A 21,462-nucleotide genomic window follows, 5' to 3' on the forward strand; every position below is an offset into this window, starting at 1 on the left:
TGTGGGACATAATTGAGGCCCAGATTTTCTCCATTGTGATTCTCCATCACTTCTATTTCGTTCCTTTCAATCATTTTCTGTTAGTCTATGAATCAGTATCTGATGTTCTGGAGGGCAGCATCTCTTACAAAGCTACAGGTTTATAATAAATACTAATGGGTGAACTAATGGAGAATGATAACAAAGAGATGATATTCATCATATTCAAAGGAAAGTGTCAATCCGCAGTTGTTTCAATAATTTTTGTACTTATAAATGAATTATATATACCCATTTATTCTTGAAGAATATAACTTATAAAAGCTTCATGAGCTAGGTTTAACTGTCGTTGCCCATCAGAACCCCAAATATTAAGTTGTTTTACTCCAATGTTTGTAAGCACCATACATTTAAACAAACACTGTACAGCCTCAAAACATGGTTAAAACTATCATTTTAATATCATGGATGGTCAGTCCTTCCAGTATCCATAGCTCTTTCTATGAATTTGAGTGGTAACATTTCTCCAGCCCTCTTGATCAGCTTTTTACCAAAACAGTCATGGGATCACTGCTCTGCAGATTGGTCCTTTAATTCCTCTGTTTCAAAGTTCTCATGAGACTACAAAGGGTGAGATACTACATAAAAAATCTATTGAATAGAAGGAAATGTAATGTTCAACATACGCTGTTCATGTGAAATACATTTATGTTCATGTGACTTTTGAATTTGTAAACTAAGTGACTATACAAGCTGGTATTGTTTATTTGATTTAATAAAGGGTCCAAACAGCTGATACCGGAGAAAGAATACAACACTACTATTCCTCTCTACCAGATGAACCAGTTGTCATGGTTAAGCAAGTACGCATGAAATGTGCAGAGGTGAAATGTGGTTTTGAATACCACAAACAGACGGATGCTAAACACAAAAGGCACGTATACACGTGTACATTCATATGGTTTATTTAACTAGTCAATTTCCACTTGATGTTTGGAGTTCTCATTCCTCTGTTCAGGTTGGACTCGCTCAGTTTCAAATTGTGATCGCTCAAGTGTTTCACTTTGATATATAACGTAACCATGTCTTTATCACAGCTTGTTCTGATCCTAGCCCTTCTCACCAGGCTACAAAAGAGACTTTTGACCCAGACATGTCGCCATTGACAATACTCTTGACACACTGCTCTCACACTTGCCAAGCAATGCACTCAGTGTTTAAAAGAATCAGCTGGGAAAATGCTGTTAATACACTAATTGTGTATAAGTTTAGTGAAAAAAAACGACTAGAATTATCTCATGTAATTCAGATGACATCGTCTGCTCGCATGTGGTCAACCAGACCAACTACCACCCTCTAGTGGAAAAACTAACATTAGTGGGGAGGTAAATGGATGACCTTAAGTCAAGTAAAACTAACTCCAAAATGAATAACCCATAATTTTCAGAGTTCAGTCTTATATAAAATGCAAGATCAAATTGTATTACTAAGAGTAATAACATTTTGACAATCATGTGCAGACTTACTGGGGTTGTCATTGTTTCAAAAGGCAAAGGGCCGTATTGGTCTAGATATATGGGTGAGAAGCTGTACTAGATAAAACTCTCGTAATCATGTCTGTTTTACAATAAGTGTGGATACCGTTATTTCCATCATATCAAATGAGTTACACCCACCATTCCAGCTTTACAGAAACTGGACACTTGAGCTCTGACAGCGACAGGTATTTCCCAACAGACATTACAACAGTTGCTAAACACAATCAATGCCATACATTTCTTCCCAACAATGAAATGCTTTATGGTTGAGTGTTCTACGTTTCTTGTGATGCAAAAGTGACGATTTTGATATCCTGTAATTTTGAGACCACCCAAAGTTTATTTTAACTCATGAAATTCATGAACAAAGTCACAAGATATATAGAGTAGTTTGAGTATATAAAGACCCACAGTGGGAGAAACTGAAACAGAAACTGCATTAGAACAGAGCGCAGGAATAATTTTTCACATGACATTTTATTCCCTTCAACTGGATAATCTGCTGGACAGGCACAGTCTACCACGAACAGTCAAATTTTACCACAGCTCTCTAGGGTTGTACAATTTTATTTCTTCTTAGGAGAAAGCTGTACATGGAGGTTCTGGCCTTCAGTGTTTCACATACATATAATATTAGGACAATGCAACAGACAGTAAGCACACTGAAGGATCAGGAGCGGTTACCCTCATTACTCAAAGCTGGACAGGAAGGACAACACAACCTCCTTCAGTTTGGCGTCAGCTGTCGGTGAGATCATACCATCAGTCCTGGAATAAAACAAGAGTCTCATTACTTCAAATTAAATTCATATCAACATTCATGATTAACATCAACCATAGATTTTTACTGATTACTCAGACGGTCCTGTTACCTGATGGTGGTGAGCAGGTCCTGGTGCTGGCTGAGGACGTGTACAAGGAAGGCCTTCTCAAACCTGGTGATCTTGGAAGGGTCCATCTTGTCCAAGTGACCTCTGACACCGGCGTAGATGACTGTCACCTGCTCCTCAATGGCCATTGGGCCTGGGGGAGGGAGAGAAAGTAAAATAAAAAGACATGTCGTTTCCCCAAACTAAGGAGTGGCCCTGGTTGACAACATACAAAATGTTAAACGTTATTAGCACGCTGGGTGGTGACACTCACAGTACTGTCCTTGTTTGAGCAACTCAGTGAGGCGGACACCCCTGTTGAGCAGCTGCTGGGTGGCAGCGTCCAGGTCAGAGCCGAACTGGGCAAAGGCAGCCACCTCACGGTATTGGGCCAACTCTAACTTCATGGTACCAGCCACCTATACACAGTAAAGGAACACAGTAAAGGACCACAATCGTATTATGGATTTAGGTGACTGATTCCAAGTGAGAAAATACTCTGGGGTAAACTGATGAACTGCAATGAAATAAAAAGTTGATCTGCATTTATCTGATGTATAATGTCAGTCCCCTATAGAGCCCCAGGTCACACCTGCTTCATGGCCTTGGTCTGGGCAGCTGATCCAACTCTGGACACAGACAGACCCACGTTGATGGCTGGGCGGATACCTTTGTAGAACAACTCAGTCTCCAAGAAGATCTGCAGGGGAGAGAGCACACTTCTGTTTAGGGATTACATTAAACTTTGACAAGTCGATTGGAGGAAAAGGCAAGTGGGGCCAATAATGAAATGACATCTCTCCACACCACACCCACCTGTCCATCAGTGATGGAGATGACGTTGGTAGGGATGTAGGCAGACACGTCTCCGGCCTGGGTCTCAATGACGGGCAGAGCGGTCAGGGAGCCGCCTCCGAAGTTGTCGTGCATCTTGGCAGCTCTTTCCAGCAGACGGGAGTGTAGGTAGAACACGTCACCGGGGTAGGCCTCGCGACCAGGGGGACGACGCAGCAGCAGGGACATCTGACGGTAGGCTACAGCCTGGATGGATTTAGGAGGGATGCGAATACAGCTGTTAAACACGGGTAGATTAACAGAGCCTGGTCCCTTTAATTTTTTATTCATGAAGCAGCATCACACTCAAGACTCTACTCAGCCCCGACTTCCCCCTTCTCACCTGCTTGGACAAATCATCGTAGATGATGAGGCCGTGCTTGCCGTTGTCTCTGAAGAACTCTCCCATGGAGCAGCCAGAGTATGGGGCCAGGTACTGCAGGGGAGCAGCATCAGAGGCTGTAGCAGACACCACAATGGTGTATTTCATAGCATCAGCGTCAGTCAGCCTCTTAACCAGCTGGGCCACAGTGGATCTCTTCTGGCCAATGGCAACGTAGATACAGTACAGCTTCTTCTTCTCATCTTTGCCTTCGTTGAAACGCTTCTGGTTGATAATGGTGTCAATGGCAATAGCAGTTTTGCTGTTAGAATAGAGGGAATTTGTATTCAATTACAGTTCTAGTGTCAGAGTAAGCAAATAATTACTACAAATATAACTGCATGGCTTTAAAGTTGAATGAAAGGCAATAGAAAATGGTTGAAGTGCTGTCTACTACTCTCCAGGTAAAGGCAAATTAAGCTTGCATAGTAGAACATTAACACATTCACAATTGTTTATGACACATTGAACATGCAGATTCGTAATCCCCAAATAGCCCGACTGAGGGATAGATGGCACCTGGCCATTTGTTTACCCAGTCTGCCGGTCACCGATGATCAGCTCACGCTGTCCACGGCCAATGGGCACCAGGCTGTCCACGGCCTTGATACCCGTCTGCATGGGCTCCTTCACAGAGATACGGGGGATGATGCCAGGGGCCTTCAGACCCACACGCCTACGGATGCTCGACCCAAGAGGACCCTGAGGGACAAAGAAGGGTTAACTCTACTCTGATCAGACCCGATATGCCCAGACCGTAGTAAACCTGTAGTCGCAACCCAAGGACCCTAGATCTGAAAGGATCAGGTGGGAGATCCTTTTTGTTGTGTGGCATCCAAGAAGTCTGGGTACAAAAATACATCTCCATGAATTCTTAAAATGAACAATCGTTATGTTATGTTTTTAACTATGAATGTTTTCAAGAGTGCGCGGACAGACATGGTCTTCCTGTTCCTACCTCATCCTATACAACTACTTCTGTACACCTTTCCTATTCATTTACTGTCCATACACATACAGTGCCTTCAGAACGTATTCATATCCCTCTATTGCACATTGTTGCGTTACTGCCTGAATTCAAAATGCATTAAATAGATTTTACCATCACTCATCCACACACAAACACAAAGGGAAAACGTGTTTAAAAATGTTGACAAATTTACAAAAAAATTAAATACAGAAATCTCATTTACGTAAGTATTCACACCCCTGAGTCAATAGCTATGGTCACTAGCTGTGTTCGAATACTCATACTAGCCGCACTGTGTGTGACGTTAATTGAGTACGTAGTATGCTTATTGGTCATAGTATGCCAAAAGTTCCTGGATGTCATACTACATTCGCCAAAATACAAAGTATACATGCAGTGGACACCATTTCTGTGCTATTAAGGTCCATAATGCAAATCTTCAGAAAATGAGCGTGGCTTAACATGTTCAGATTGGAAGAAAATGGATGAAAATTTGCAGCCCAAGTCCGAGGAAAGCGTATACAAATATATTGCTTTAACAAATGTTTATTATTATTATTTTTTAAATAGAGCAATGTAATAAATTACTTTTCAAATAAGCTAAATCACGTTAGCTGACAATTTGTTAGCTACGCTTCCCTTACAAACAGCATATCATTAAATTAGTTAGCTAGCTACCTAACGTTAGTTGGCTACTACATCAAACTTGCCCGTATTTTAACCATACACCATTTAACTACCCACCCAACGTGTATGGACTTGATTATTCATGTCATTCTTAGGGGTATAGTTATGCATTCTCAATGGACATTGTGAAGTCGTAAGATGTCTTGCTAGTCATTTGTTATGCTAACAAGCAAGTAGTAACACAGCAACAACTTCCGGTAGACAAGCGATATGGGTATTCAAACACAGCTAAAGTTAGAATCTTTGGAAGCAATTACAGCTGTCAGTCTCTGGTTAAGTCTAAACTTGGTACAATGCTTGCACATTTCTTTTAAATTCTTCAAGCTCTGTCAAGTCGGTTGTTGATCATTGCTAGACAACTATTTTCAAGTCTTGCCATACATTTTCAAGTCGATTTAAGTCAAAACTAACTAGGCCACTCAGGAATATTCAACATCATTTTGGTAAACAACTCATGTACATTTGTCCTTGTGTTTTAGGTTATTGTCCTGCTGAAAGGTAAATTTGTCTCCCAGTGTCTGGTGGAAAGCAGACTGAACAAGGTTTTCCTCTAGGATGATTTTGCCTGTGCTTATCGCTATTCAGTGTTGTTTTTGTGTGTGTGATATATATATATATATATATATATATTAAACTCCCTAGACAAGCATACCCATAAAATGATGCAGCCACCACCATGCTTGAAAATATCAAGAGTGGTACTCAGTGCTGTGTTGGATTTACCCCAAACATAACGCTTTGTTTTCAGGACAAAGTTAATTTAGTTAGGGCCTCCCAAGTGGTGCAGCAGTCTAAGGCACTGGTCAGTGTTAGAGCCGGCACTACAGATCTGGGTTCGATCCCGGGATATGTAGCAGTCGGCTGCGACCAGGAGACATAAGGTAGCGCACAATTGGCCCAGCATCGTCCGAGTTAGGCCAGCTGGGATGTCCTTGTCCCATCAAGCTCTAGTGACTCCTTGTGGCGTCCGGGCGCATGAACGCTGGCTTTGGTCGCCAGCTGTACGGTGTTTCCTCACACATTGGTGGGGCTGGCTTCCGTGGTAAATGAGCAGTGCGGCTTGGCGGGGTCATGTTTCAGAGGGCGCATGGTTCTCAACCGTTGCCCCTCCCGAGTACGCACGAGAGTTGCAGTGATGGGACAAAACTAACTACCAATTAAATATCACAAAATTGGGGAGAATTAAAAAAATATATAAAGTTAATTTATTTGCCACATGTCCATTTTAATTAGTGCCTTATTGCATAAAGGAAGCATGTTTCGGAATATTTATTCTGTACAGATTTTCTTCTCACTGTCATTGAGGTTAGTATTGGAGTAACTACAACGTTGATCCATCCACAGTTCTATCACAGCTATTAAACTAAATGCTTTAAACTCACTATTGGCCTCATTGTGAAATCCCCGAGTGGTTTCCTTCCTCTCTGGCAAATGAGTTTGGAAGGACAGCTGTATATTTGTTGTGACTAGGTGTATTAATACACCATCCAAAGTAATTAAAACATTCAACATGCTCAAAGGGATATTCATTGTCCACTTATTTTTTACATTTTTACCAAATCGACCAAGAGGTGTACTTTGCGAGGCATTGGAAAACCTCCCTGGTCTGTGGTTGAACCAGTATTTGAAATTCACTGCTTGACTGAGTGAATGTACAGATATTTGTATGTGTTGGGTACAGAGAGAGTAAAAAATAATGTTAAACACTATTGCAAACAGAGTGAGTCAATGCAACTAAAGATTTTTTTACTGCTGAACTTATTTAGGCTTGCCATAACGGGGTTGAATACTGATTTACTCAAGACATTACAGCTTTTCATTTTTAATTGATTTGTAAAACATTTGACATTATGGGGCATTGTCTGTAGGCAAGTGACCATTAAAAAAAAAGTACATTTTTAAAAATTCAGGCTGTAACAAAATGTGGAAATATTGTGAATACTTTCTGAAGGCACTAAATCATCTATTCCAGACTGACATTGTTCTTTCTGATCTCTTAATTTTAGCGATTTGTGTGTATTGTTAGGTATTACTGCACTGTTGGAGCTAGAAACGTAAGCATTTCGTGGCACCTGCAATAACATCTGCAATGTGTGTACACGACCAACAGTATTTGATGAATAACAATTAACTTCTTATGGCTGCAGGGGCAGTATTGAGTAGCTTGGATGAAAGGTGCACAGAGGTGCCCATAGTAAACTGCCTGCTCCGCAGTCCCAGTTGCTAATATATGCATATTATTATTCATATTGGATAGAAAACACTCTGGAGTTTCTAAAACTGTTTGAATGATGTCTGAGTATAACAGAACTCATATGGCAGGCAAAAACCGGAGAAAATCCAAACAGGAAGTGGAAATTCTGAGGCTGGTCGATTTTCAACCAAGATCCTATTGAAATCACAGCGAGATATGGATGAGTTTGCACTTCCTACGGCTTCCACTAGATGTCAGTCTGTGAAGGGGGGCCGAATGAGAGGGGAATTAGTCAGGTCTGCCATGACCTGACCATGCGCGTTCACATGAGGGAGCTCTGTTCCCTCGCTCATCTGAAGTCAATGTAATTCTCCGGTTGGAACGTTATTCAAGATTTGTTAAAAATATTCTAAAGATTGATTCAATACATCGTTTGACATGTTTCTACTGACTGTTACGGAACTTTTGGACATTGTCAGCTTTTAGTGAACGCGCTTCGTGACTTTGGATTTGTTTACCAAACGCGCTAACAAAAGTAGCTATTTGGACATAAATGGACATTACCGAACAAAACAAACATTTCTTGTTGAAGTGGGAGTCCTGGGAGTCCATTCCGACGAAGATCAGCAAAGTGAAGATTTACAATGCTTTTTATGAGTTTTGTTGACTGCACAATTTGGCGAGTAACTGTATGGCTTGCTTTTGTGGCTGAACGCTGTTTTCAGATGATTGAATATTGTGTTTTGCAGTAATGCTTTTTGAAATCTGACAGCGGTTGCATTAAGAACAAGTGTGTCTTTAATTCTATGTAAAACATGTATCTTTCCTCAAAGTTTATGATGAGTATTTATGTTTTTTGACGTGGCTCTCTGCAATTTCTCTGGATATTTTGGAGGCATTTCTGAACATGGCGCCAATGTAAACTGAGGTTTTTGTATATGAATATTAACTTTATCGAACAAAACATATATGTATTGTGTAACATGAAGTCCTATGAGTGTCATCTGATGAAGATCATCAAAGGTTAGTGATTCATTTTATCTCTATTTCTGCTTTTTGTGACTCCTGTCTTTGGCTGGAAAAATGACTGTTAGTCTGTGATTTGGCGATGACCTAACATAATCGTTTGTGGTGCTTTTGCTGAAAATCCTATTTGAAGTTGGACACTTTGGTGGGATTAACAACAAGATTACCTTTAAAATGGTATAAGACACATGTATGTTTGAGGAATTTTAATTATGAGATTTCTGTTGTTTGAATTTGGCGCCCTGCACTTTCACTGGCTGTTGTCATATCGATCCCGTTAGCAGCCATAAGTTAACTACATAAATCTGCCCTCACCTTTCCGTCGATGGCATTGCCCAGAGCGTCCACCACACGACCCAGCAGCTCCTCACCCACTGGCACGTCCACGATGGCGCCAGTTCTCTTCACAATGTCACCCTCTTTGATCAGCTTGTCATTACCGAACACCACAACACCAACATTGTCAGGCTCCAAGTTCAGAGACATACCCTAGAAAAGAGGACAGAAGATGTTTTGTTAAAATATACTGATTGACGACAGTAGATAGAAAAGCTTAATCTGTTAAGTTTTAAAATGGTTCAGTTAAGATTCATAAACTAAATTCCTCCTAGATCTGCACCTTGAGACCAGAGGAGAACTCCACCATCTCCTCAGCCTGAACATTCCTGAGACCATACACTCTGGCGATACCGTCACCAATGGACAGCACACGACCAGTCTCTTCCAGATCAGCACTGGTGTCAGCACCCAGGATCTTCTCCTCCAAGATGGAGGACACCTCGGCAGTGCCTAAAATTAAAAAACACAAGTTTACATTAAAACTGGTCGAGCTGCCCAGTGACACAAGCCTACCAGACAAGCTAAATGATTTCTATGCGCGCTTTGAGGCAAGCAACACTGAAGCATGCATGGGAGCAGCAGCTGTTCCGGACGCTGAGTGATCACATTCGCCGTAGCCTATGTGAGAAAGACCTTTAAACAGCCCTAGACCCACTCCAATTTGCATACCACCCAAACAGATCCACAGATGACGCAGTCTCTATTGTACTCAACACTGCCCTTTCCCACATCGAACGCTGAGCTTTAGTCAACACCATAGCACATCACTAAGCTAAGGACCCTGGGACTAAACACCTCCCTCTGCAACAGGATCCTGGACTTTGACGGGCCACCCCCAGGTGGTAAGGATACACAACACCACATCTGCCACGCTGATCCTCAACACAGAGGCCCCTCAGGGGTGCATGCTTAGTCCCCTCCTGTACTCTGTTCACCCATTACTGCGTGGCCAAGCACTACTCCAACACCATCATTAAGTTTTGACGACACAACAGTGGTAGGCCTGATCATCAACAACGATGAGACAGCCTATAGGGAGGTCAGAGACCTGGAAGTGTGGTGCCAGGACAACAACCTCTCCCTCAATGTGATAAAGACACCTGCATTGCTTGCTGTTTGGGGTTTTAGGCTGGGTTTCTGTACAGCACTTCGCGATATTAGCTGATGTACGAAGGGCTATATAAAATAAACTTGATTTGAAATCATGGACTACAGGTAAATGAGGGCCAAGCACACCCCCATTCTCATCAATGGGGCTGTAGTGGAGCAGGTTGAGAGCATCAAGTTACTTGGTGTCCACATCAACAAACTCATGGTCCAAGCACACCAAAACAGTCGTAAAGAGGGCACGACAACACCTATTCCCTCTCAGGAGACTGAAAAGATTGGGCATGGGTCCTCAGATTCTCAAAAAGTCACAGCTGCACCGTCAAGATTATCCTGACCGGTTGCATCACCGCCCGGTATGGCAACTGCTCAGCCACCGACCGCAAGGTGCAACAGAGGGTAGTGCGCACTACTCGCTGGTTTATCATCTATGCATAGTCACTAACTCCACCTACATGTAGATATTACAGACTAACCTGTAGCCCCGCACATATATAGCCTCATTATTGTTGTTCTTTTATGCTTTACTTTATTTTGTAAATACTTTTCTTCAAATTGCATTTTTGGTTAAGGGCTTGTAAGTAATAATTTCATGGTAAGGTCTACACCTGCTGTACTCGACGCATGTGACAAATAAGAACGATTCTCATTTTTGTTCATATAATATCACCATAGCTAATCTCAGTTTATACATGGGCAAATTAAGATAGCAAAATTATGTTATTGTTTTCAAATGTCATCTAAACCTAATGTGCCCTGCTCATAACAAGTGGAACTTGAGGTAAAACAGGATTTCTGATCCAAGAACAGAAGGTCATTCCTTGAGTCCCCATTCTCTCTATACTTACCGGTCTTCGCAGCAAGACATGGTCTGTGTGTGTGGAGGTGATTCACTCCTACGCAGGCGGCGGCAACATTCTTGGAGACCTACAATTAATGAAAGCATGATCGGTTATTGTTAAAAACAAGTGTAATTGAACGGCAAAGAAATTGCACAATAAACTGGAATACGTTACAATCAAAACATGGCATAAGCGCTAGGCGTCAGCCCAAGTGACGTTAGCTATTAGCTAGCGCGCAAGTAGTCCTCCTTTGACAGCTAGCCTATGAAAAATATAAATCCAACTAAGTAACCAATAAAAAAAAAATGAAAATCGACATTTTCAAAACATAGGCTAGACACTACAGCTAAATATATACTTACAGAAGCTTGTAGTGTGTGCGCGCTTAGGGAGCATTCTGCATGTCAAGCGATCCTGACCTTCAGAAATTAGCTAACTAGCTGATAGCATGCTAAACTAGTCAGCTTGCTAGCACAGCCATTTTACATGGGGCCGTGACGTTAGTTCAAGTGCGCATAAGCGCATTGAACGTGCAAATCCAAACGAAATGTGAAATGAACGAGTTATAAAAACAGTAAACCTGGCGAATTAACGTTATCAAATAAATATTAAGAAGGTACGTCGAGTGGCATGCGTGTCCTTTCTTGGACATGTCGTTCTGGGAGGAGCGCGTGAAGGTGGCGGCCTGTATGTACCCTTCACATACCCACTGCATTCACATTGACATTTTAAATTGTGCAATACTTAATGTCTTCTATTCAATATCCAAATCAATGCAATACTCACAAATCCAGCCCGTCTGGGCAGGCTCCTGGCCAGAGCCGCTGCAACTCGCACAGATAACATTTCGAATGTGACTTTTCCTCCACCACCTGCAAAGACCAGCTAGCTGTACTTGGAGGGTGTGCGAATGGCCGAAAACGAACCCCTTCTTCTTCTTTTTATGTCATCCGTGAAGACAGGCTGTAATTTCAAAGCATTACTGCCATCTACTGCAGCGGAGTTCACTTATCTATGAATAACTCTGTCTGAAAAAACATTCTACAGGGGTTATGGCGCAACCTAGTGGCTATTTGTGGTACTTTACATTTCCTAAATGTTCCTTCAGAAAACACCGAGCCATCGACGCTTTGTCACCGAAGCAGCTGCCTGCCAGCACAGTGCTTGCTAGATCCGCTTGAATGTAGAAATATTGAAACGGATCATCCGCATGGGCTATTTGTCTCTCAAAAACCCAGCGGCAAGAAAAGGATCCAAGGATGGTTTTAGTGCATGTCGGATATCTGGTTCTTCCTGTATTTGGCTCAGTAAGAAATAGAGGTATTTATATTTATTAATCTTTAACACTTACATGTCATGTGCTATGTTCATCTTAATACCACTGGAGCTGCTCGCAAATCTCTTTAGAATCCATTCCAACGTGTTGTTGACCAGCGTTACATTTGATTAACAATTGCAAGACCATACTACACATCTTGGTAGTATGGGTCTGGTCCTATTTGCCTATATATATATATTTTTTTTTTCTCAAATCGAGATGTAGATAACGCTAGCTGTTGACAGCTAACTACTGTAGCTAGTTAGCGCGTTGACCAATGCTATTTAGCTAATGCTAGCTAAACGTTTCGCTATTTTTGGACATTATATATTGTAGCTAGCTAGTCAGTTCCATTTTAATAAATACTTTACCAATTAACATTAATGGCAGTGGTGTAATGTCAGACCACAGAGAGTAATGCGTGAAACATGTTTGAAGGTTAGCTAGCGCGTTCTCTGCAGGTTAGGTTACTGGATAACCTATTTAATCCCAGGATGATGTCATTTGGAGATCATCTTTACTGCTTGCCGAGAGGGTTTTGCGACAAATTCAATTAACTACGGTAATCTATACAATTGTATATCACAACTATAGTAGTTTACAAACAGGCAAAATTTACATATTTCAAATTTAAGGAAGCTCTTTAAACACGTCGTAGCTAGGTAGGATGTTTTTCCAATATTTAAAACAAGCTATCCACCAGGTGATTTTGCACAAGTCATTTCCCGTTGATTCAATACCAAAACATACCGTTTCATAAACCATTTAGGCTACAGTGTAGCGTATAAACTAAATTCATACACTGGCATCAATGATTTCACATTGTGCTTTTATTTCTGTTCTTATTTCCTGTTTCATAGTATCGAGGCTGGCTCTACATTCTGCATTTATCAGATCTTTGTCGTCCCCCCCATTCTGTAGCTAATGATCATCTGCTGCTGTGTGGTGTGGCGTGGCCTGTTCTCTGTATTTAGCTGTATTGTGAATCCCTTCTTCATTTCCTATTTCCATCAGAAGACATTGCTATTATTTTGTTTAAACGCCCCCAAGAATGTACCATTCACCCACAATTCATTGTTGTGAAAAAAAACAAAATTGCTAACACCTGTTGTCTTTTTCTGTAAAGTAGCTGTATTGTTAACCCATTTGTAGCTCTTTTAGAGAATCAAATAAATGTAATTGTGTACCGCCCATCCAGTCTTGATATACAACATGCTGTAAATTCCTGTAAAGTGGATACATTTTGCAATTGTTTCGATTTCTGCACTGCTTTACTGAAGACCAGAATTTGGTAAATTTGGTAAAGTAATGGTAGCAAATGCTCCTATTGGCATTCTTACATGACATGTAAAACCTATACTTTTTTATGTTATGACACACACACAATTAGGATTATCCCTAGTGTGGTCATCTGAGTGATAAAAAATGGACAACACATCAAAATTGATTAAATACTGGTACACTGTACCTCTTCCCAACAACCTGTCATAACCGTCTCGAATTGTGTAACACTTTGTTCTTCTTGAGAAGGAGCAAAAAACTAATTCTATGAGTAGTAGATACTCACTGGTGGTTAATCACTTCCTAATGATCCACTAACAAAGGTGCAAAATGCTATCCATTTCACAGGGATGCCTATCTCCTGCACTGCTACAGTAAATCCTCTAGTTGAGTAATAACGTCTTTTATTGTTTGGTTGTGGTCGCTCTTTACCCTTTGTTCTGGTAATAGTACTTTCAATGCATGGTCATGTTATGATTCATATGATTTTTTTTATTTTTTTTTACATTGAATAGTAAATTCCAATGTAATTTTTCTGTGGTAAAGATGTACCCTGCTGTACTGTGCTGTAGCCAACCACGTCTGCTCATTGGATGCTGCTTTTGTTCTTTTTAACCCTTTCATGGAGCATGGTGAGCCTTGCCTTCAGTCTATGTTGTTTATTTTTGTTGCATGGTATTTATATTATTATTATTACAACAACCAAAACACAAATTCCACATATACTAATATTTTCCAATAAAGAATATAGTATTTTTCCTAACCTTCAGTGTGCTTCTTGCTGATTTCCATTTGTTGTCTTTATCCCTCCCCTCGTCCCTACCTGCCCACCTCCACCCCACCCACCTCTCCCGCTGTGACAAAGATAGACGATTTCCTTGCATTTCTCATCACAAGGCCTGAATGAGTCTATCCCCTGTCATTAATGGCGATTCTACTACTGAGACAATTGAAAGTGCAGTGCGCCTCTGATCCTTGGATCAAATGCTAATTTAGCAGGCCTAACTCATTCTCATTCATTAGTGACTGGTTATGAGCTGAATGTGATATTTTAAAAACCCACCACCACAATCGGATGTTTCTGAAAGTTGTCAAGATTAGACTCATGACTATTTTCCTAGGCATATCGTAGCACTGCACCTTCAAATCTACTCCAACTTAATGATCCAAATGCAATGTAGACATTTGCCTATTTCTCAACTGTAGGGGTTTCACCTGTTTTCATCTGAATGTGTTATCCACTCTTCCACAAACACTTTAGTATGTTCATATTAAAAAAGAGCCTAGCAACTGAAGGTGACACAAAGGACTCGATGTAGGTTCGCCCCAAAATGTTGGTGCTAGGCTGCATATATCTCAGTGGATAGATTTAATTTGATGGTCTTTTTCCATGACTTCTCTTGCTGCTCGAGTCCAAACTAAATTTTGCCGCCATGGAGAACATATCACAGACTATGAAGTATTGTCCTATGAATTGTGTGTTCTCCCCTTTCAAATATATTTTGTCATATTGGCATCAATGTCACAATGTAGCCTAGGCCTACTTCACGTAAATTGAAAGCCATTCCTTCTCACAATCAATGTTATTTCCATTAGAATTGTCAGCCCTGCCTATCCATATATATATATATATATATACATACACACACACACACACACAGTATTAAAACCAAGACAGTGCACTGTAGTACATTGGTAGCATCTGGTTCTCCCTCTCGAGCCTCAACAGCAGCCTGTTCTCTTCAGCTGCCAAATAGCTGTGGTTAAGAAGAGGGGAAAAAGTACTGAGATGGCATGCAATGCATTCAAGCTATTTCCCCTGAACCAAGGAATCTACATATGGGAAAGCTTCGGGTAGCACTCTGTGTCTGAGTGATAGAAAGAGCCATAGGCAGTATGTAAATCGATACTGATTTCTGGTGGGAGATAGACAAATACGTTGTAGGCTTTATGTAGCCTAGGCCTATAAAGCCTTAACATTTTGCTGATAGAGACATATGGGTAGTGATACACTTATTTTCGTTTAGCCTTTATTTAACTGGGCAAGTCAGTTAAGAACATATTCTTATTTACAATGACGGCATGCCCCGGCCAAACCCTAACGACGCCGGGCCAATTGTGCGCCGCCCTACGGGACTCCCAATCACAGCAGGTTGTGATACAGCCTGGAATCAAACCAGGGTCTGTAGTGACGCCTCTAGCACTGAGATGAAGTGCCTTAGACCGCTGTGCCACTCGGGAGCCCAACATAAACATTCACAGTGTTGTACTATATAATATAGCCTTGTTTTACCCACAGTTCAACAGGTGAGAACGTTCTCAGAAAAAGGACTCACTCACAGCAGTCATCACATTGGTAAAATCCTCAGTGATTTATAATGGAGAAACAGTTATATTACAATAAAAAACTCTTAGGGATAGATGTTCTGTTTTTTTTGTCCTGTGGATTAGTGGTTGATCAGCAGAATGTCACACAGTAGATCTAGAAACACTTCTGACAGCAGTTGTGCACTTCTATCAAATGGATTCAAGGTCGTTCTCATATATTACACAGCCTAATTTGGAAACCACTTGAATACACAATTTAAATGCACAGTCCTGGCTGCGCCCATTGCCGAAGAGTCAGATGTCCAGAGGTGAGGTTCCAAACAGAGGGTCAAATGTGACATGATGCCATAAAAGACCATTCATGTTTGGAAAAATTAACATTTTCCATGCAGATTGAATGTGTTGCTTCACCATAGGTAAGATTTGGGGCTTTTGTAAAGATCATCCTACAGAAACACAATTACATCACACAAACAAACACTCCACATCTCATACACAATTTATTCTAACCTACCGTTTCTCTCTCAGGTGTCTAACTCCCTCTTGATGTTTCCACAGGATCCCTCTTTAACCGGCAGCAGCATAGCCATGCTACCTCTTGCCGGCACTTCCAGCTAGGCCCCCATGCCCCGCTGCCCATTGACTTCCCCATGCCCCACCCAGGTCAGCCCCAGTCGGGCATAAACCCCCACCTGGCTCCCTCTGGCCACCAGCATCCTCCCCAGCTCCACTCGCCCCTCAACCCCTTACCCCCCACACCCCAGTTCCAGGACCTCTTGGTCCCCACTTTCCTACCTCAGGCCTTACACCAGCAATACCTCCTCCAACAGCAGATCCTAGAAGCCCAGAACCGCCGCATCATGCCACCTTCAAGGTATGGGGACTTGGTTTCTGGCTATGCACGCCACTACTGTATTAACTAGGGAACCTCCATAAGCTTTAGAAATGTCATGTTCTGTACGAACAGCTATATTTTGATGCAACCCCCAAAATCTGTACAGTTTAATAATGTGCCCCTGGTAAAGGAGTAGTTAACCCCAAAGTTTGGCATGTGTTTTCATACTTCAAAAGTGCTTTTAAGTTGAGTCCAGATTTCCATGGCGTCTGTGGAACCACACAACAGATTGCAAGGAATTTAACGTGTACAGAAACTTTTGGTTGTCCTGTGTCAGCAGACGCACCCCAGAGAGAATGCCCCACCAGCCCCACAGACTGCGGCTGGGGTACGAGTTTGTTCCTGCCCTCCATGTCCCCCCACAGCCTGTTGGCCAGCAGCCTCGCTACCTGGCCGAAGGCACAGACTGGTAAATAACACACTAGCTTGTGCTCATACAATAGTGTGGCTTCATAGTTAAGTCTAATACATTACTCCTGAACAATGGATAATCTTCATTTCAAATTTGAGTCCCCTCCCACAGGCATGATGTAATCCAATGACAATCAATGTTGAATTGTTGATCGGTCTGTGAAATGGGCCCAGTGTTTAATTGGTTCTTCTCTCTTCTTTCCTCCTGTCCTGTGTGGTTGGTCAGGGACCTGAGTGTGGACGCGGGGCTGCCCCCCAACCAATACCACGTCCGCCCACTTCCCCAGCACTTTCAACACTACCTGACCTCTCCCCGGATGCATCACTTCCCCAGGAACAGCACCTCCACCCAAGTGGTGAGGACATCACAACAATTTTTGTCATGGAATTTAAATGATCAGAATGGACAGACCCATTTTTAAAGTGACGTTTCATGATCTGCGCTGCTGGTGTCCATATTGGCTAAACCACCTGGAGTGTTTGATTTGGTATTCACACCATAGATCATTGGATAGACAGGATTCAGGGATGGCAGGCAGGAAGCAGTATGAAATGCAAAGATGTTTTCTCAGAGATGAGTTGAGGAGAATGTATCCAGATTACTCCCTTACTGTCTCTCTGTATGTTCTCTCTAGGTTGTCCATGAGATCAGAAACTACCCGTATCCTCAGTTACACCTGCTGGCCCTGCAGGGCCTCAACCCCTCCCGCCATGCATCCGCTGTGAGAGAGAGCTACGAGGTACAGTCATCCCAGTCACACGGCCAAGTCCCATCAACCCCGTCACACTATCACCCCGTCACACATACACTCTCACCTCTCACACATCCGTCCCTGCCTCTGTGTGACCAATGCTGTGGACAGCCTCATGTGGGACTGATCTTCTAATTTCCGCTAGTTCTGTGCTCCAGATGCTTCCGAATCCAAAACAAACATAGTTTTATTTTGTTTTGTTCTTTTTATCGTACTGAAAGAAGATAGTTAATGGTCTTTCCCCATATGTTGCCTGTAGGAGCTACTGCAGCTGGAGGACAGGTTGGGCAGTGTGAACCGAGGGGCCATCCAGACCACTATTGAAAGGTTCACCTTCCCTCACAAATATAGGAAGGTAAGACTATGCCCTCATAAGTTGTGTTGGTAACGGATGTACTGCGGTAGTAAATATAATAGAGTACCATAGAGTAGAATGACACAGACGAACATTACCATCTCATTTTAGGTTATTGTTAGCCACATTATCTCTGCGAAGAATACTGTCTGCTTCCACTCCAAACAGACTTATTCAGACTATCTGGTCCGGAGTGTACCCGATTTAAGACCAAGGATGACTCATCTTGTAGGTGAAAGGACCAATTATTATAAAGCTGTGCAAGTCTGATTTGATTCTACTGTACAGTTTGTGAAAGAATCATAAGCATTACATTTGAATGATCCAATTAGACAGGAACCCGAAAGACACTTTTTAAATTGTGTCTTCTGCAGCGTACTGTATGCCGTGTTAGGACGATGGTTCTAAACAGGGTTTTTCAGGACAGCCGTTAGTCATATATCAGAACTACATTATGAGGACTTCAACCATAACTATTTTCATGTGAACTATCAATACTTTGCGAATGAAAATGAGAGATACATTGCTAATGGGAATTGTCGCTGTTGTTGTATATTCTATTTTTCAGAGAATACCCCAGGACCTGAAGCTAGGGCTGGAGGACGAGGAACTGGATACAGATGAGAAATGTACTATCTGTCTATCAATGCTGGAGGATAGAGAGGATGTCAGGTGGGTCTAGTCAAAATGCTAATGAATGTCATGGAAGGTTTGGTGCCAACACATAGTACAGTTTGCAGATCTCTGTGTATCTATGGTCATTCGTATTAACGCTCTTCGACATCTTCCTCCACCAACAGGAGATTACCCTGCATGCACCTCTTCCACCAGGCGTGTGTAGACCAATGGCTGGCCACCAGTAGGAAATGCCCCATATGCCGGGTGGACATTGAGACCCAGTTGACACCAGACAGCTGATGCCTCCTCTCCCTGCCCCTTCCTGTAATAACCCATAGCATCCCTAGGAGGAGCGCTGCCAAACGTCCCCCTTCCCACCCGCATCACTTATGAGCCTGCCTTCTGAGCCAGTCGAAGAAGACAATGAATGGAAGGGGACGAGGGAGCGGGGGAGGGAGGGATTAAGAAACCACACTGATCAAACAATAGAGAAATAAAACAGGCCGATGGATGGAGAGAGGCAGAAGGGTGGCAGAATATATAGACAGGTGCTGGGGCTTGATGAGTCTCCATCGGGTTGTGCACAGTAGCATTCGCTTCTCCATACACCTACTCAAAGATGATTCTCTATCAAACCCCCTAGCATGTGTGTGTATTGTGTTGCTGAGGGTTTATATATAGGCCTATGTTCGACCGCTGATGTGTATTGGTCTTCCTCCGTGTGATGAAACCCAAACGCTGAGCTCTAACTACAGCACATCTGTGCAAAACATGACAAGATATGAAATCAGTAAGGGGATGTTTCTTGAAATGAGCTTCTGTGGCCTAATGCTTATGGTGTAATGGAGTGTAGTAGTCTTGTAATTGATCGCCAGTATTTACAACAGAGTGACCGTGTTGTGTAGCAAGCAAAAATCCCACTTTGAGAAATAAGGTGGGGGAAAATACTCCTATTTAACAAAGGGGAATAGGCGTACAGGCAATGAGGAAGTGCTAGCTATGTACAAAGGCCAAACATTCTGTGGGTTTCCAGTACAGTAGAGTCTCCGCCATCACAGTGGATGCTAGAGATGCTAACCAGGCATGGCTTCAGTGGTCTGTATTGTGCTGTAGTGGGGCCTCTATAGTCTAGAACAGAGGTCCCAGATATGCATGCTCTATGGCAGGCTTGGGCTGTCTTGTGATTGTGGAGCAGTAGAAAGTCTGCAGTCTCTCTGCATGTGAACCATAAACAGTATGACTCTCTTACTCATCCACGGAGCAGGATGAAGTTTCCCCTAGACGCTGATCTTTGGTCACTGCTGCGTCTCCTCTCCTAATGATTAAGATTAGGATTGGGGGCAGGGGTAAGCTGATTTCAAGAACTGAGCTTATGGGCAATTTCTACTCACAGCCTCGTCCACAGCACGATCTTAAAGGCTGGGGATGCAGTGTCTGTGTCTTGTCTTTAGACGGAATACAATGTAATCCTTTTCTAACATATACCAGTACCTTATTGCCTACAGAACAAGCACATGTGAGTTATACAGTGCATAGCAAACAACCTCTGTTTCGGTTCCCTTAATTTCAATCTCAGTTGCTCCCGTTGTTCGATACAGGAATACAGCTGGTGTTCCTGGGATATATCCAACTAGTTGGCCTTTGTTCTGTGTCCTAGAATGTGTAAGATGGTCCCCCATGATGGTAGTTGTGTATGGTATTGCTAGAACCACTGTAAACGGATCAGTGATGGAAGCTGTTTTCTCTATATCGTGCATGAATCATGTTGGTGTAGTTCACTTGAACGAGGGTTAAAGGGAGAAAAAGCCATTCGTTTGAAAATACCAAACAATTATTCTTACTATTTACATTTTTTTGATTTGTTTAATTTGTTTTCTTCATTTTGGTTTTCTTACTATCAATTTGTTTTGAGCGCTCATGCCAATTTGGACATTGGACCAAGTAAAGCCAAGTCCTTGTCCATTTTTTTACAATTTTGAAGACATGGCTCCAATGCTGCAAAAAAAAAAAAACATATTTATTAATGTAGCTTGTGTTTTGTAAATGCACTAAAATATGGGGTTGCCTGAAGTAGATTTGGTGGTGTGGGGTCTCCTTGTTCTAGCTTATGCGTCTGTGTTCGGTTACACGTATCTTCATGCTTCCTTGTGTACTTTTGGAGGTTGACTTGACTGTGTTGCGTTTTTTATTTACCTTTGTCCAAACCCTCCATCCAAAAAAACTAGACAGACAAACAAGGAGGGTTGCTACTTCACATAGGATGCTGTGAGTTGAAATGCCTTAAGTATTTAACAATCATAATTTATTACTAACCGTAGCTATTGTGGTGGCATATTTCATGTATTTTCTCTCTCGATTTTGCAATTGAATCAATCTATTTATTTAGAAATAACACAATGTAAAAAAATAAATAATAATACCTCATTATGCATTGGTTGGTGGGGATGCTTTGCATGCAAGTTGTGTTTTTCATAAGGAGAACATGTAATTTGGAAGGGTGTAATGTGAGCTGTCTCTAGCCAACGTGGTGCTGTTGATCTTGATTTACATTCCATTCAATGTCATATCGAAGATCCCCCCCCCCCTGCTTTGATCGAGTGGACAGACCGTGACTAGGTGCAAATGTTTTCGCATGTAAACCTCCTAGCATGGCTATACCCCTAGAGGAAATATGATACTATTTTATTTTTCATATTTATCCCTGATCATTACCAGTTTCTCAGTTTGTTATCATTCG

At 42.0% G+C, this 21,462-nt stretch overlaps 2 protein-coding genes across 3 annotated transcripts; one reads left to right on the top strand and one right to left on the bottom strand.

The window, feature by feature from the left end:
* Positions 1–1,975: 1,975 nt before the first annotated feature.
* LOC111974583 (ATP synthase subunit alpha, mitochondrial) lies at positions 1,976–11,881 on the bottom strand. The gene is made up of 11 exons (XM_024002421.2): positions 11,554–11,881; positions 10,774–10,852; positions 9,099–9,268; positions 8,795–8,968; positions 4,138–4,304; positions 3,564–3,864; positions 3,203–3,427; positions 2,979–3,086; positions 2,661–2,805; positions 2,390–2,540; positions 1,976–2,285 (listed from the first exon to the last, which is right to left on the bottom strand). Exons 1-11 carry the CDS (start codon positions 11,611–11,613, stop codon positions 2,207–2,209), a joined length of 1,659 nt encoding a protein of 552 aa, XP_023858189.1. The 5' UTR covers positions 11,614–11,881; the 3' UTR covers positions 1,976–2,206.
* A 125-nt stretch (positions 11,882–12,006) lies between these two features.
* On the top strand, positions 12,007–21,149 carry LOC111974584 (E3 ubiquitin-protein ligase ARK2C). 2 transcript variants are annotated; one of them, XM_024002422.2, is made up of 8 exons: positions 12,007–12,087; positions 16,253–16,568; positions 16,867–16,998; positions 17,227–17,356; positions 17,636–17,740; positions 18,012–18,107; positions 18,676–18,779; positions 18,908–21,149. In XM_024002422.2, the coding sequence occupies exons 1-8, from the start codon at positions 12,027–12,029 to the stop codon at positions 19,023–19,025; spliced, it is 1,062 nt and encodes a 353-aa protein (XP_023858190.1). In that variant the 5' UTR covers positions 12,007–12,026; the 3' UTR covers positions 19,026–21,149. The 2 variants fall into 2 exon arrangements, with proteins under 2 accessions (XP_023858190.1, XP_023858191.1); XM_024002423.2 differs by having other exon boundaries at positions 16,870–16,998.
* The last annotated feature ends 313 nt before the right edge of the window (positions 21,150–21,462 follow it).

Source organism: Salvelinus sp. IW2-2015, linkage group LG15, assembly GCF_002910315.2.
Source record: "Salvelinus sp. IW2-2015 linkage group LG15, ASM291031v2, whole genome shotgun sequence".
NCBI classification, from domain to species: Eukaryota; Metazoa; Chordata; class Actinopteri; order Salmoniformes; family Salmonidae; genus Salvelinus; species Salvelinus sp. IW2-2015.

Excerpts from the sequence above, each read along its gene's own strand:
- LOC111974583 (XM_024002421.2), bottom strand. The coding sequence starts at position 11,613 with ATGTTATCTGTGCGAGTTGCAGCGGCTCTGGCCAGGAGCCTGCCCAGA. Across the intron at positions 9,269-10,773 it reads ATGTCTTGCTGCGAAGACCG|GCACTGCCGAGGTGTCCTCC; the intron begins GTAAGTATAGAG and ends TTTTAATTTTAG. Across the intron at positions 3,428-3,563 it reads ACGATGATTTGTCCAAGCAG|GCTGTAGCCTACCGTCAGAT; the intron begins GTGAGAAGGGGG and ends AAATCCATCCAG.
- LOC111974584 (XM_024002422.2), top strand. The coding sequence starts at position 12,027 with ATGGTTTTAGTGCATGTCGGATATCTGGTTCTTCCTGTATTTGGCTCA. Across the intron at positions 17,741-18,011 it reads CTGTGAGAGAGAGCTACGAG|GAGCTACTGCAGCTGGAGGA; the intron begins GTACAGTCATCC and ends TGTTGCCTGTAG. Across the intron at positions 18,780-18,907 it reads GAGGATAGAGAGGATGTCAG|GAGATTACCCTGCATGCACC; the intron begins GTGGGTCTAGTC and ends CTCCACCAACAG.